At 38.3% G+C, this 13,513-nt stretch overlaps 1 protein-coding gene across 5 annotated transcripts in view; it reads left to right on the top strand.

Moving 5' to 3' along the window:
• Positions 1-13,513, top strand: part of AOPEP (aminopeptidase O (putative)) — a 211,571-nt gene that overhangs the window by 79,496 nt on the left and 118,562 nt on the right. For 4 of the 5 annotated variants that reach the window (XR_010069065.1, XM_063320188.1, XM_063320189.1 and 1 more), the window contains exons 6-9: positions 4,152-4,341; positions 6,110-6,216; positions 11,983-12,085; positions 12,204-12,311. Coding sequence is in view for 4 of the 5 variants with exons in the window: in XM_063320188.1 (XP_063176258.1) it covers positions 4,152-4,341; positions 6,110-6,216; positions 11,983-12,085; positions 12,204-12,311 (508 nt within the window). In the remaining variant the exon portion in view is untranslated. Of the gene's footprint in view, positions 1-4,151; positions 4,342-6,109; positions 6,217-11,982; positions 12,086-12,203; positions 12,312-13,028; positions 13,151-13,513 lie in introns of those variants that run through there. The other variant, XM_063320191.1, reaches the window with a different exon arrangement.

The following is a 13,513-nucleotide window of genomic DNA, read 5'->3' as shown; positions in this document are numbered from 1 at the left end:
GTACACTATGAACCTAGGAGATTAAAAAGGTAGTTTTTCTCTGTAGTTCTCTGAGTACTGGACTGTAACATATACCAGAATGCTGGAGATTATAGAGGTAAATAATTGAATGTTGCCTGTTCTTGTGTCTGCATTCCAATGGCACAAGTGTCCTCAAAGATAAATCAAGCTAACATGCAAAGTCTGATGTAGGTAACGCAGACAATATACTAACACTGTTCTTTGTATCACTGGAATGATCACAGGTTGAAGGCAACTGATGAGAGATTGCACAAACTTTATGGAAATAGAAGTCATTTAATTGTCTAACTTTCTCAAATTTCACTAATCTCGAAATTTATATCTTAAGTTTAATGTGTTCCTATGAAAATATTTTTAGGGAGATTTTTCCTGCTCCCTTCTACAAGTTTAAGAAGGGATTTTCTAGAAGTACAGTAACTGTCTAACCCACTTACTACCTGAGTACCTTTTTCTAGATAGGAAAAGAGAAGCAATATGTGGAGTACTATCAAAAAATGAAAAGTATTTTTTAATTATATAGCTTCCATCTGTAATAGTGATTTTGGGTGTTAGTTTTGACTCCAGAAGTATAGTTTTCCGGCTGATATGGTCTTGGCTCTATTATTTCAATAAGTACATAAGAAAATGTATCTGCAAATCCCTGTGTGTTAAGAGGGAAAGACTTCTACTTCAAAAGGAATGGAACAAATCTGTTAGAAATGAGCTTCATGTTCCTAGCTTGAATGTGTACTGAAGTTCTCGCACATACATTTGGCTGGAGTTTGTGCTATGTGTCTTGTCTGATTATGTGTGAGCAGCCAAAGATAGCACACTGATGCAGCCTGTGTGCAAAGCAGCACCTGCATCTAAGTCTGAGGAAAAAGTTTTGCGAAATTGCTTTCAGAGATTTGGCCTTTCAACAGGTCAGATTGCTGTTCCGAGTTCTAGGACTCATTGGAAACCTTTAATTTGTTAAAGAGACCATTTATTAAGAACATCTGCGTGGGTAGATTTGGATGACTGGCCCATCAGGACCCTTTGGCCTTTCACACCAAAAATTTATTTCCCTTTGGGGCTCGGTTTTTCCTTCATATTCGTTCATACCATAGTTACAGCGTTGAGATTTCCCTTAACTGCAGTTTAACTGGGAGAGGGAACTTGCTCCTTCTTTCAGTGAAATGATACAAAGATCTAAGTTATGAGGGTGTGATTATGGTCAGAACAATAACCTTTTGCTTTAAAAGTGTAACCAAGTGTATGCTTGTTGAAAACAAGTCATTAACTTCTTTTTCTGTAAGAGCCATTGGGAACTTGTCCAGCTTCCTGGGAAGGACTGGTGGGGTTTTATTTTTTTGTTAGCTGGGAGAGGTTTCCCGTCTTCCTTACCACATCCAGCTAGCCTGTCCTGGCCTGCTTTAGAAACTTGGGCCAGACTTGAAAAGACATCAGCTAGAGGCATTTATAAGCTGCACATATCTCGTCAGATCTTGGTGTAATTGCTGAGGTGAATCACCTTTGTCTGTTCCTTGTGTATGAATGGATTTCTTTCCTTTTCAATTCCAATAAAAGCAATGGACATCAAGCCTTACAATTTGTTCCTAGTAAGTCAAGTGGATGGTGGGAGGGCTGAATTCCTATTCTGGTAAAAAAAGAAGAAAAGGTTTTGGCTATTGCAAATTAATCATCATTCTGGTTATCTTGTTTTTCACATAGACACTTTCTTGAATTATTGAGTGTTTTAGGAACAACAATGATAGTAACAATGTGCAATTAGTAACATCACATATCCTAGATGATGTAAAAAAAATGTAGATTTGGTTGGTATCAGTAGGGGCGTAGCAGAGTTTCTGGAATTCAAACACGTGCTGGAAATAGAGAATCTGTATTTTAAACTAATACTTAGAATCAAACTTCTGCCCAAACCAATAGTTGCTGGACATATTACAGAAAAATGTTCAGTCTTTAATAAAATTACTCTTAAGATAAATGGGAACTTTGCACTGTTCTGTAGTGATATCTGTTGCTCTATGAGGCTCTGAATTGGAGCTATAGCTGCTTGTTAAGGGTAAACAAAATAAAAGGAATCATTTAAGGTGTTCTGAGGAAAGGAAGTTGCTGGCTGTACTCAGATTCTAAAATTAAATTCTGCTGTAGCACATAGTCTTATTTTTGACCTTGTAGGAAGTTGTATTTCTTATTCTTTGGCCAAAACTTAACTCATACACATTTTCCTAAGTGAAGTGATTTGTAATCCTTCTATAAAGGAGCAGATTATCCAAATGTGGCATTTCTATTATTTAAGTGATTGGAAAAAGGAGGAAATAAAATCTTTAATTTTATGTGTATTTACCTACAGTAGACTTAAAATGCAAACCATTCTGTTAGCCTGTTTATAAGGCATAAAGTTACTTTTGTTTTGCTTAACCAAATGGCTGAAATGCTGCCAGCAGTATGTCTGGAATGTTATTTACTTGGTCCGTTTCTGCAGTTTTTCTTTGTAGCACTGTACACATGCCACAGTTAGGGGTCATTTACTTACAACTGACCAAAGTAATACCCCTTGAAGCTGCAGTTATTCTTCTCATCAGGGGCTTTATAATAAAAGGTTCATCATGTTCTGCAGCTTCTGTGCTTGCACTTTTCCCCCCATCTCTCCCTCCCATCACTTCTCTTAATCAGAATTGCTTTTGCCAAAGATTTGGAGAGCTGCTGTTTTTTCTTGCTATATTCTATGTGACTTGATTCCTCTATTAGTGCTTTAATTTCTTATATTGTTTCTTACAATGCCAACTGATTGAAATGTATTAACTTGCTTTGCTGGATAACTATTACTTTTTTATAAGGAGATGGTTATTGAGTATGTTTTTCTGTTTAAATGTGTATCTCATTTTATGGTCTCAGTTCCAGACATTCAACTGGTTGCGAGAAAACTGTGGGTGTTTTAACATTTCCAACGGAAGGGTAGGGCGGGTGGGGAAGCTCTTTGGAATGCTGACGAATAATATTTGACTCCTGGAAATGTCTTAAGGCCATGCGCTCCTGTCCCATGCCTGAAAGGCCAGACTTAGTTTTAAAGACCTGTGTTCTTGAAGGTATTACCATTGTGCTTTATTTCCTTCCTAACTGGCTGGAGTTGAGAAAACAGTTGAAATGCATATTATGGATGCTGAGGGTTAGCGCAGGAGTACTCCGCAGACGGTGGTCTTGGGTTGTGCCCTTGCTACTCCCATCTGTGGCATGATACCCTGTTAATCCCATGTTAGTCAGAGGGCTTAATCCTGCTACTTTCCTAGATTTACTTAATTTCAAAAATTAACTTTTGAGACATTAACGTCTGTGATGTCTATAAGCATAGCAGAAATTGCCTTACAGCAGGACCTGAGTTGGGAACTGCAGTAGCTTGCAATTCAGCGTGTTTTCAATAGCAGACCAATAATTTATAGCAGTTTTTTCCTCCAATTCCTTCTTACAGTACTTGAGTCCAAAGCAGAGTAGACACAGATTGGGTTGTTCTCCCCTGTTGTGAAAAGCAGTTATTTAGTGAATATCAAGTCTCCTTCCCACTTCTGTGCTTATGGTTGTTCTCTTTCCTCTGCATTTGCAGAAATGATCAACTCTTATCATGAAATGGTATCTTTTTAGCTTGTTTTAAGTTTTAACAAGCACACGTGCTTTACTATACATGGGTCTTGTTGCTTTTGGATAGTGATTTGTTTTCTTTATGCAATGTTTCTGCTTTATTTATTTCCAGCTTTGATCATTTAATGGATAAATACTTGCTGCCTATATTCACACCTGCTCATCTTTTATTATTCTGGCTTATATATAAATGCTTCTATTGAAATAAATCAGTCTTGTAATTTGAAAAATATAAAACCTTCGTTTAAGTTACTTCTTACGTGTAATAGCTGCTTGATGGTTGAATACAAAACAACTGCTTGGCACAATTTTAGTTTGATTCTCTTCCAACCAACAATAAAGTACCACCTAATTCTTAAAAATGGCTGAGCTATAAACTACCAGTCATGACCTAGCATGTATATAGTAATAAGAGTCTGACAAGGTTAATAAAGCCTATATATTATTGTGGCCATGCAGTGCATGTTATAACAGGTCAATAACGTATTTTGTCACTCACTCCTATTGTGCAGCCCACACATCATCTTCCTGTCACAGAGTGTACTACCAGGAGGGAGCCATCTCTGTGGAACACGTCTGTGCCATGAAATTGCTCATGCTTGGTTTGGACTGGCCATTGGTGCTCGTGATTGGACTGAAGAGTGGTTAAGTGAAGGTTTTGCCACATTTTTAGAAGATATATTTTGGGCTAGGGCACAACAGGTAAGGTGATGATACATCACTTCTCAATTGTATTATGTGGAAATCAAAATTATATACCCTGCTGTGAATTAGATATAAATTAAAGCTCCTGTCTTATGAAGATAAGCCTTTTAAAATAATATTGTAATTTGCATGCTAATTTGACTTAAAAAAAAATAAAAAATCCTTCCCAATACACAATGAACGCTAATTTTTACAGAGGTAGAGGTCAGTGCAAATGAGAATAGAAACATCTGTTTGTCAACGATGACCTTCCCACAAATGTACTACTCAGTTATTAAAATTCAGCTATCAAACAGTTGCTCTGCATTATTTCCACTTGTATTGTGTTCCTGAAACTGCAACAGTCACCAGAGTCTTACTGAATATAGTGATATTCCTGGTACCTAACGAAAATGGTCTGGTTTTGTCCAGTGGATAGCCAAGAAACGTGCCTCAAAACAAAATCGAAGCTGATGAAATAGGGCACCAGCTCTTCCACTTTTTTTTCTCTTATACAGCCCAGCAGAGTTATCCTCATGTCAGAGGCTTAGAAATCACTGTCTGCCTTAACGTGAGAAGCTCATAAATTGCATGTCAGCTAGTAAAGTGGTTTTCCAATCCAATTCTTACTGTTGTTGTACCTATGCTACTTCAAGCATTTTGTGTGATAGTGGTTTCTTGCTGTGCTTGTATCAGGGCCTGATTCTGCCCCTTAAGTCTGCAGAGCTCCATCTGTGGAAGAGCAGGTGGGACTGGGAACTGACACTGTAACACTCTTCTGAGCCTCTATTTTATTAATTATCAGGCATATTTATAGCACTGAAAAAACCCAGAATTCCTTGTCACTTACCTTCTGATCCTAAAACTCATTTCTGCCCTTACATTGAGCATCACTCCTTTGCTGTGAGCTGATCACATTAATTCTACACTTCCGTGAGTCCCTTGAAAGCATTTTCATTGTAGTAGACACCTTTCCGTGTAGCTGAATGGAGAGGAGTAGGCAACAATTAACAAAGCCGTTGTTAATTAATAAGGTCAGAAAATTGCTTCCCCCTCCCACCCCTGCCCCGCTTTTTAGAATTATTGAATAGTTTTGGTGTTGTGCGATCCTACAGTTGTAGGATTATGAGTATATTCCGAAGTGCCTGGCAATAATTTCAGTTGTGACTGAAATATTGGTGTAATGCAGCATAATAATGGCTGCTTCTGCTTTCTCCCATCTCTTATATTTTCCCATAATAGAGAAGCATGTATTAGTTGTTATTTGTAAGCTGACAACTGGGCATTTATTTCATCAGCATGCATCTCTGTTAATGTTATGTAAATGGGGGAAAATACAACAGGGAGCTTTCCCGAGTGCGGCAGAAGTAATAGGAAAGAGGAGTGAAGTCAGGATACAAAGCAGCTCTTTGCTTTCAAGTTGGGAGGAGTAAAGATGCAACCAAAACTGATATGCCAGGTATCTGTTCACTTATTGCCAGTCATGAAAGGGAAAACAGCATGCCCATCTCTCTCCTCAGGCAGAAATATTTAACTGAGTATTGATTTGGTGCGCACAGGGAGGCTTCTGTTTTCGTTAGTGCTGCTATTAACTCTCATAGCAGCAACTGTTATTCTTTGGTTTGGGTTTGCTTTTTTAAATCATGGATATGGGTACTGTTTTCTGCATCTTCTGGACATTAAAGGGAAACAAAACAAGTTTCTCTTTCTGATTTTTTTTTCTGAAAATACTATTGTCTATTAGGAAACAGTAATCGGTGATCTGTGTTTTTTGTATGCTGAGCAGCTGTCGCATGATGAAGTAAAAGGGCAGCAGGAACTGAAAGCTTTACTTCGCTGGCGCCGACTCAGAGATGAGGTGCAGAACTCTGAAGAAGAGCTGCAAGTTTTAAGGTAACAAGATGACAGCATAGTCTTTGCTTTTGCATGTTGTCTCGCTTCTGTTTTCCACCATTTTCTCCCTTCAAAGAATATGCATCCAAATCATCTGATTAAATCCACTGCATTTCCTTATTTCCTTCTGAAGAAAAAAGAAAAGTCAAATTAAATTGACTAGGTTATTCATCTTCTGTATAATGCAATTGTTTTTCTCTTTGTTATAGAAAGCTTTCAAAAACCATGGGATCTAGTTTGATATAAAATGTCTCTAAGCAGTTTACTAGAGCCTCTATTCAGGGGGAAAAAAAAGGCCATTTCCTGAACAAAGTTCACTGTTTGAAGCCAGAACAGATTTATTTTCTGTGGCTGAAGACAAGCACATACAGGAGCATGGTGTCCAACTGCCAAGCTGCATGAAGCTATAAAAAACAAAGGAAAATGCATAACGAACTATATAAATCCAATTTCTCTTTAGAAATTACTAATAATGCTATGTAAACAAGATTTTGTACTTTAGGTACTAGATGCTGAGCTCAAGGCTCATAGATAAAGACAATAGACCAAAAAAAGATTCGTGTTTTTCTAATGATTAATAATCTGGGCTGTTCTGATTGGTGTCTTGGGAATTTCCCATTGTCTTTTATCTTGAGTGGCTGCCTAACATCTCCACTGCTTGTCTCCCCACAGTCTTTGACCAAGAAAAACAAGTTTACTAATCCTAGCTCAAATTAGCCCTATACTGACCAAATCATGGAAGTACAGGGACAGATTCCAAGAGATTATGGAGACCATTCTCCTACCCTGAAATACAGGCAGTATACACAGACATGTTCAGCAGGTTTTTACTAACATGTTCTTAGAAACCTCCAATAAAAAAGTTTCCACGGTACCTAGCTAAGTTGGTTTAGCGTTAACAGTTAAAAATTGCTTCCTAATGCATGTTCAAATACTGTTTATTTCAAACAATGTAGATTTCTTCTTTTCTTTCACCAAGTGGAAGTGAAGGACAAAATTATCTCCATCTTCTATATAATCAACTTTTAAATGTTTTTGGAAAACTGTTGCCATTTCGTTCATTTCGAGGTCTTCCCTTCTTTTTGTGCTTTCCCAGTAGGACCTAAAAGCCTTTTATATTTGGGCACTACATGCTGTTCACCAACATAGAAGCTCCTCTCTATGGCCTCATGTCAAATGTGTCAGCAACTGCACAACCGTAGTGTTTCATTGATCTGTTTTACTTCATGTTTATTGATGAATTGTGTATCCTTCGTGTAAGCAGAACCAGTGAAGTTACACATTGGCAAGTGTGTAGTTTGATGATAGGCGTAAATACAGAAGCAAGCCTTGTCACTAGCTGTTATACAGCTGCTACCAACACAACTACTCATTGACAGACACTGGAGATTTGTTTGTTTGTTTTAAAATAAATTATTTTTAGGAACTTTAGTTCTTGTGATATGAGGCTTATCTGGATGGATGTTCTCCATTTTCAACATTATGGAGTCAAATTTGTCATCTTTTGCATTAATTATGTAGTTGTTACTTTTAATAAAATGTGTATGTGGTGTAGATTTTTAAAATCATTTTTCTAAGGGCCAAAATATCCATTGTAGTTCGAAACTCAGGAAGGATTGATTTATCTTGAAATGGAAACTGAAGCTTTCTATTGATTTCCACAGTTATTAGACATAAGTCTCTGTAATAAGCATGCTGCTCAGCTTTTGCATAGTGGTATTCTCAGTGCTAATACAAAATGACAAATTGTTTCTTGTTTGAAAATGTGCCTCTAATTTAAGGATTTTCCACTGGTTTCAGTCAGATACAAATGTTCTCTACTGGTTTTGTGACATGGACTTGAATAGGTTCTCTCTTTGCGTGTTTACTGGTTTTTTTCTTTTCTTCTTCTTTCTGAAAGTATGTCCATGTGCTTTCCGGAGTTGGTATATGAGAGAAAAATTCAGTCATGGCATTACACTGGATTTTCAGTCTGTACTGAAGATTGTGCTGGTTCAGGCATGTGTTACTATACAAGGATATTAAAAAATGATAACTGTTGCATCTTGACAATTATGTCAGGAAGAAAAAAATCAGACAACCCACTCCTCCTAAGCATAAACTTATTTTTCAATTAATTTTTTGTTCCGTGCTGTACAATCCTGTGATTTTCTGTGTTTTCTCCTGACAGCAGGAAAACCCTGCCCAAAACTTGTCAGCTGATCCTATTAACTTTTTGATCCAGCAAATGAACGCCTGTTCAGATGAGCTGAAAGCCACCCAGCAAACTGATCATCAGCATGATGTTTCTTCTTATTATGGATATTTGATATTATGTTATAGTAGCAGCTCATAAGCTACCTGTGAAAAAAGAGGTCAGGTATGAAACAAGTAGGTAACTGTATTTTTAGCAAGCAGCAGCTCTGAAAGGCAGCACCAGCAAATCTTAGTACTGAAGAAGGAATTTGTGGCACTGTAGTGGTCATACAGGGTAAGACTTCAGACAGAATCCTGTGTATTTTCTCAGAGTTTGCAGCAAACCTGCAAGCATAAAAGCACCTGTGGAATATGTCCTGGCACTCATTCTGCTGGAAAGCGTTAACACCAGCACTCTCATCCAGTCTCTCATGTTATGAAAGCAAAGAAGACTAGAGAAGTCTATTTAATTCTGTGGAATAAATCTGGTGTTGAGATTATTTCATGTCCTGGCCCTTATGAGCGAGCTCTAGCTTGCGATTCTTCTTTAAGACAAACCAGTGTTGATATCTAACTCTAAATTTGTCTCCGAGTTCCACTTGAGTCAAGTCCTTTTCCCTCCTGAAGCAACGCTTTCTGACTGCTCTGAAGGTGTTTAAAGAGTTTTATTCTATCACGCTGATAGGAAATGTGCCTTTCATATGGTGTCTCATGCTCTGCTTAGGTTTTCATGATTACCTAGTGCAGATTAAACCTATCCTGGTTTCATCTGGGAAAGAGTTAATTTTCTTTCTAGTGATTGCTGTGAAAGGAATGTCAATAATGCCTATTGGTTTTAGTTGTTGCTAAGTGATGTGTACAGTATCCAAAGACTTTTTTTAGCTTCCCATGGAAGAATAGACAGAACGATGGAATGGTCAGTGAAATATTCCATGCCACAGACATCACGCTCAGTATATGAAGGGGGGGTGGGAATCCGCAGTCACTGCTCGTGATGGTACCAATTCACCGTGCAGTGAGAGTGATCCATGTCATTATTATTGTTATTATTACTGTTATTTTTCCTTTTCTGTTATTGTTTCTATTAAACTGTCTTTATCTCAACACACAAGCTTTTTCTCCCTTTCCCCTCCTTCTTTTTTTGTTGTTTTCCTCTTCCCCTCCGCACCTGTTCTTGGAGGGGAAAAAATGTGGGATGATCAAGCAGCTGCATGGTTCCAGTTGCTGGCTGGGGTTAAACTACAACACCATCAGAGAATTTAATTACCGATGACTTCCTGGTGAATTGTACTTTTGCTTTGTTCAATGTACTTCTCTGCCCGGCAAATAAAAAGCATCATCTTTTGCTTCCTTCAGAATTTGCCAGTATCTAAAATATGCCAGGTAGCAGTGTGAGTACCTTGAATCAGCTAGCCTTTAGCATTACGCCTAGCTTCATCCATTAGGTTAGATGCCAGGTTTTGTAGGTCAGTGTAATAAACTTTCAGTCTCTACCTTCAATGTGTTGTAAATATATTAAGCATTGCTTTAAAAGAGCGTGCTGAGAACAGCAGAGAACAGGGCAACTTTCTGAATATTGACACACTTTTGCTGACATTATTAGGGGCAGAAGGAAAGTCTTCAGTACCATCATCCAGATGGGATACTGCTTTCTAGTCACCTCCTAGGATCTACACGGGCACAAAGCTGGAGGAGGAAGCAAAGAAGTATGGGACGTATTTCAGTTTAGCGTGGACCCTGTAGCCTGCGCTCAAACTCCATTTTTCAGAGTGTATAAACTGGGCTATTTATTAAGAGAGAAATGAAGCAGTTTTGGCTTTTTATATACTCAGAGAACAATGAAAAGTTGCTTACAGAACGCCATCGGGCCTCCTTCTGGGAGACTGATCCAGAATGGAAATAGGTGGACCTCTGCTCTCCTATGGTGGGTCTGCAATGATTACATTGTCTTGAAGAACTGGAGTTACCATAGGATGAGAAATCAGTTATTGATCTCCTCCTTTCAATGCTGAAGGAAGATGTTCCTTGAAACAAAATATGAACTATAGCATGGTAAAGGACTGTGTTCGGAGCATTGTAAAATTGAATCTGCATTTTGTTTTTCTATTTTATTTCAAAAGATTTTACTGTGTGAAGTGGAGTTCGTGTGCACAAGTCCTGAACATAGTGCCTAAAGGGTGAAAAAAACAGCACTCTGAACAAACCTCTAATGATTACACAGATATAAAAAAAAAGGAAAAATGTTTTCCTCAAAGCAGGCATAGATATGAACAAAATTTGATTACAAGGATTAGCTCGTGAGAAGCGTATGAGTGATGTGATTTGAAGAATCCTGCACTGCTTTGGCCTGTGTTGCCCCTATTCTATAGAAGTGAGGAGAAAGATGTTTGGTTTCCAAGACCGCCCATTTCAAAATCCACACTTAGAATTGGAGAAGGTGTTTTCAGTCACAGGGTTAGGCTCCTAGACAGGCGTCTGTTTTCAGACCACTGTTATCTGGGATGTTTTCTGGGTGGAAGAAAAAAAGCTAGAGGGCTCTTCAGTACTATGCCTGGGAAAGTCCTGCTTACAAATGAAGAAAAAATGTTTGCATAGCTTCTCTTTAGTTTCACTCTGTGCTCATAAGTGCCTAGAAGTCCTCCACACTTTACTACTGTAGATTTGTGGCATACCAGGTGCTGTATTACATTTTAAAATCAGGCAGTGAAGTAGGTTTATTCTTGACATTATCATCTGCAAACCCCAAACCTCTGTGTGTGTGAAAAGTGTTCTCTTTTAAACCTTCAACTACTTTTCTACGAACCCCGAAGAGCAAAATGAAAAATAGAACATTATTTCTTCTGCAGTGTACTGCATGCAGATGAAAGAGGTTATTCTTGCAAGTATAGTCATGTAAGCTGTTAAGCCAATGTTCAGGTATAAGAAGTCTCTAGTTGAACATAATGACTGCAATATACTTGCCTTTGCCTTTGCCTTTGCCTTTGCCTTTGCCTTTGCCTTTGCCTTTGCCTTTGCCTTTGCCTTTGCCTTTGCCTTTGCCTTTGCCTTTGCCTTTGCCTTTGCCTTTGCCTTTGCCTTTGCCTTTGCCTTTGCCTTTGCCTTTGCCTTTGCCTTTGCCTTTGCCTTTGCCTTTGCTTTCGCGTTCCCCTTCCCCTTCTTTCCCTTTGTCCCGTCTTCTCTTTCTTTTTCTTTCCCTTTCCCTTCCCTTTCCCTGCTCTTTCCCTACCTTTCCTTTACCCTTTTCTCCCCTCCCCTCCCCTCCCCTTAAAATGACTTTTGGGGTTTGTTTCCCTTTGTTCATAATGTGTCTGCACTGTAGAATGGCATGCAAAGTGAAAAGAGTACACCAGCTTAGTGATGGGTTTCATTTGTACCCCAGCTGTCTGGTCAGCTATGTACAAAATTGCATTAAAAGTATGAAATTAATTTGTGTGTCTGGCTAAGCCAAGTTATTTACTTAGGATAAAGAAAAAGACTGAACAAGTCACAGGTGTCTGAAGTTACTGTGCCTTTCATGATGCTTTCAACTATGAGAATGTGTAATGTATGAGTTATTTTGCTTTCCAAGACAATCGTGTTTTACCATTTTAGGCCCAAAAAGGAAAGCACGGGAGAACTGACTGAGTCTGGAGCATCCGTTGTCAAATATGGTCTTAGAGCAGAAAAAACCTTCATGCAAGTTCACTATTTGAAGGTGAGTGTTGTCAGCTGACTTTTATTGAAATTGCTTTACTAATATGATAAAAACTTCTTTCTTCTAGACATCAGCAAATTCATAGCATCCTATTTGTTTCTGGCTTAATTTGTTGCAGGGTTATTTCCTTTTGCGGTCTCTGGCAAGGATCATAGGAGAGGCTTCGTACCTTACATCTTTACGAAAATTTGTCCATAAGTTCCATGGGCAGCTTGTTGTTTCTCAGGTACTGTACTTGAGGTTGTTCCGCACTTTCTGAAAAAAACAAATGACCTAAACGTCCAGTTTGACCGTCTAAATCTCCAATTCTGGTTGTGATGAAAAGAGAGAGGCAATTGTAACTTGGCAATATTGTTGAAATTTCTACTTGCTAGAGGGCAGAACATTTTTTTCAGGGTGATACATAAATCAAACACCCTGGTAGTATCTGATAATGTAAACAATGGGTGATTTATTTTTTCTTAAACTGGATGCTTTGAAAGGTAAGTGTTCATAGGTGCTGATGTTCTCAAAGATAGAGTCATTTACTGTAGTGGAATTGTCCCCTGGAGTCTTAGGTCATGGGTTTTGGTTGTGATCAGTCAGTCTTTCCCTGATACCTCTCTCTTTATTGACAGAGAGGAAACACAGAGTAGGAATCTAACTGAAAACTTCTATAAATTGTAACAGTGCGTACACATTGTATTTCTAACTTTATTTCCTTCTTCTCTGCATGCTGCATCATTCAACGCTTATAATTTCAGTCTTTCTTATGAGGATGGTCACTTTCTCATCATCAGAGTAATATCTACATCACTCTGTGACACAGTATTACAGTCTCGTCACAGCCGCTGTATAGGTTTCGTCATCATGGTCCATACTCCCATGCTTTCTAAAGCATTTTGTTACTGAAGTATTAATCTACCAGGGATGTTTAAGATCTGCTGCTTCTTTCTTTCAGTAGACTTTCTCTGAGAGTGATACCATGCAGTGGCAGCCCACTCTGAAGAGCACTTTTTCTTATAGAACACGATTTCTTCCTGAATTGGTGAAGGCTTGGTTGTAAAAAATAATGTCGAATTAGGAATTGGAATCTGCCCTCCGTAAGTCCAACTGCATATATTAATCACTTGAACTACAGACTTAGCTTGTTCTCTTCCTGGCATAAATGGTGTATAATTGTTCCATGCAAAGCGGAACAGCTCCAAAAGGAAAGACTGAGCATGTCATTCCACAGTATATTGTACCATCTGTTATGTAAAGAACCAAACTGGGGTTATAAATAGAAATTCACCTCCGCATATATCTTTATGGAAAAGTTCTGTAACCACTGACTGTAGCATTAAAAGGGGTACTGTCTTGTCCTCCAGTGTTTTCTTTTGAGAAGGGAATCATAAAATAATAGAATAGTTACGGTTGGAAGTTACCTTAAAAGGTCATCTAGTCCAC

The sequence above is a fragment of the Chroicocephalus ridibundus genome, chromosome Z (genome assembly GCF_963924245.1).
Source record: "Chroicocephalus ridibundus chromosome Z, bChrRid1.1, whole genome shotgun sequence".
Lineage (NCBI taxonomy): Eukaryota > Metazoa > Chordata > Aves > Charadriiformes > Laridae > Chroicocephalus > Chroicocephalus ridibundus.
This window is presented reverse-complemented; position numbering and strand designations above follow the sequence as displayed.